This window comes from Bidens hawaiensis, unplaced genomic scaffold (assembly GCF_021521415.1).
Source record: "Bidens hawaiensis isolate Kalapana, Puna unplaced genomic scaffold, B.hawaiensis_p1.1 tig00035986_1, whole genome shotgun sequence".
Lineage (NCBI taxonomy): Eukaryota > Viridiplantae > Streptophyta > Magnoliopsida > Asterales > Asteraceae > Bidens > Bidens hawaiensis.
Window position 1 is genome coordinate 38,265 of NW_027496281.1, and position 1,490 is coordinate 39,754.

Consider the following 1,490-nt stretch of genomic DNA (forward strand, 5'->3'; position numbering starts at 1 on the left):
CCATGAACTAACTCCAAAGGTTGGGATGCTCTAAACGAGGATGTAGCCGGAAACGAACGCCTCGTTTGTTTACCCACCAAGCACGATTCACACAACTGATTTTCGTGTTCAACATGTGGTAAACCTCGTACAAGATCCTTCTTAGCCATCGATTTCATTAACTCGAAATTGATGTGCCCAAGTCTTGCGTGCCAACGCCATGCATCATCTTCAATCTTCGATTGCAAACACACGGGAGCTCCAATTTTCATTCATATTTTGTAGAGTCGGTTTTCGGATCTCTTGACCTTCATGAGTAACCTTCTGTTCTCATCGTACATGATCAGAAGATCGTGTTTCATCCGAATGTCACATCCGGACTCCGTTGCTTGACCGAGACTTATTATATTATTTTTTAACTCCGGAATATAATAAATCTCGGTTAGCAAGTCTTGGTCACCCGATTTTCCTTGGAAAAGAATTGTGCCTTTTCCCTTGATTTGAACAAATGACCCATCTCCGAACTTAACCCTCCCGGTTATGTTCTCGTTTAACTCTAAAAAATATGACCGATTTCCCGTCATATGATTACTTGCCCCATTATCCAAATACCATGCATCATCTTCGACCCGCTCGGTCTCGTATTTCTTTGGTATTAGGTTTTGTTCATTTAAGAACACAACTTGATGCATATACGCCGCATCATCAAAAATTTCACGGGCTTCGGTTTTGTTTGCTTCTTGACCCTTTTGAACTCGGTCCGGGCAACCGGATGCAAAGTGACCAAACTGGTCACATCGGTAACATACAATCTTTGACCGATCTTTCTTCACCCTTACTTTTCCCCGACTTGATGACCCTTGTTCGGTACTAGGGGTTTGGTATTGGCCATTGAAACGGCCTCGACCGCGACCTCGACCTCCTCGTCCTCGTCCCCCGTTAGATTCAAAACTTCTATGACTTGATGAATCATATTTACCGAATAAAAGTTTACCTTGGTCACCCCTTTGAATTTCTTCTTCTCAGATTCGCTCCTCATAGGCTCGGAGTCGGCCTACGACATCTTTAAATCCCGTTTTATTGAGATCCAACATTTGCTCAAGCGAAGCAACCATTTGAATATACTTCGATCTTGGGAGACTTTTGAGAAACTTCTTTACCAACCTTGCATCATCTATAACTTCGTCGAGAGCCGCTGATTTCGAGGCAATGCTCGATAACTTGCCCGCAAAGTTATCTATGGAATCTGACTCGTTCATCTTCATATTGTCAAATTCCATTGACAAGGTTTGGAGACGTGCTTCTCTAACCCGTTCGGCACCTAAGTGTCGGGTTTTAATCGAATCCCACATGGCTTTAGCAGTTTCTTGATCTCCAATTTGCATTATCAAGGTTTCAGGTATGGATTGAAACAACAAGGCCATAGCCATGTCATTTTTGTCTTCATCGGGGACACCCGAGTTGATGGAGTCCCAAACTTTGTGAACTCTTAGGACTACTTTCATCCTCAT

General features: G+C 43.2%; 1 protein-coding gene across 1 annotated transcript; it reads right to left on the bottom strand.

Moving 5' to 3' along the window:
• Positions 1 to 251: 251 nt before the first annotated feature.
• LOC143588099 (uncharacterized) lies at positions 252 to 1,490 on the bottom strand. Its single transcript, XM_077069203.1, has 2 exons — positions 1,144 to 1,490; positions 252 to 939 (listed from the first exon to the last, which is right to left on the bottom strand). The coding sequence occupies exons 1-2, from the start codon at positions 1,488 to 1,490 to the stop codon at positions 252 to 254; spliced, it is 1,035 nt and encodes a 344-aa protein (XP_076925318.1).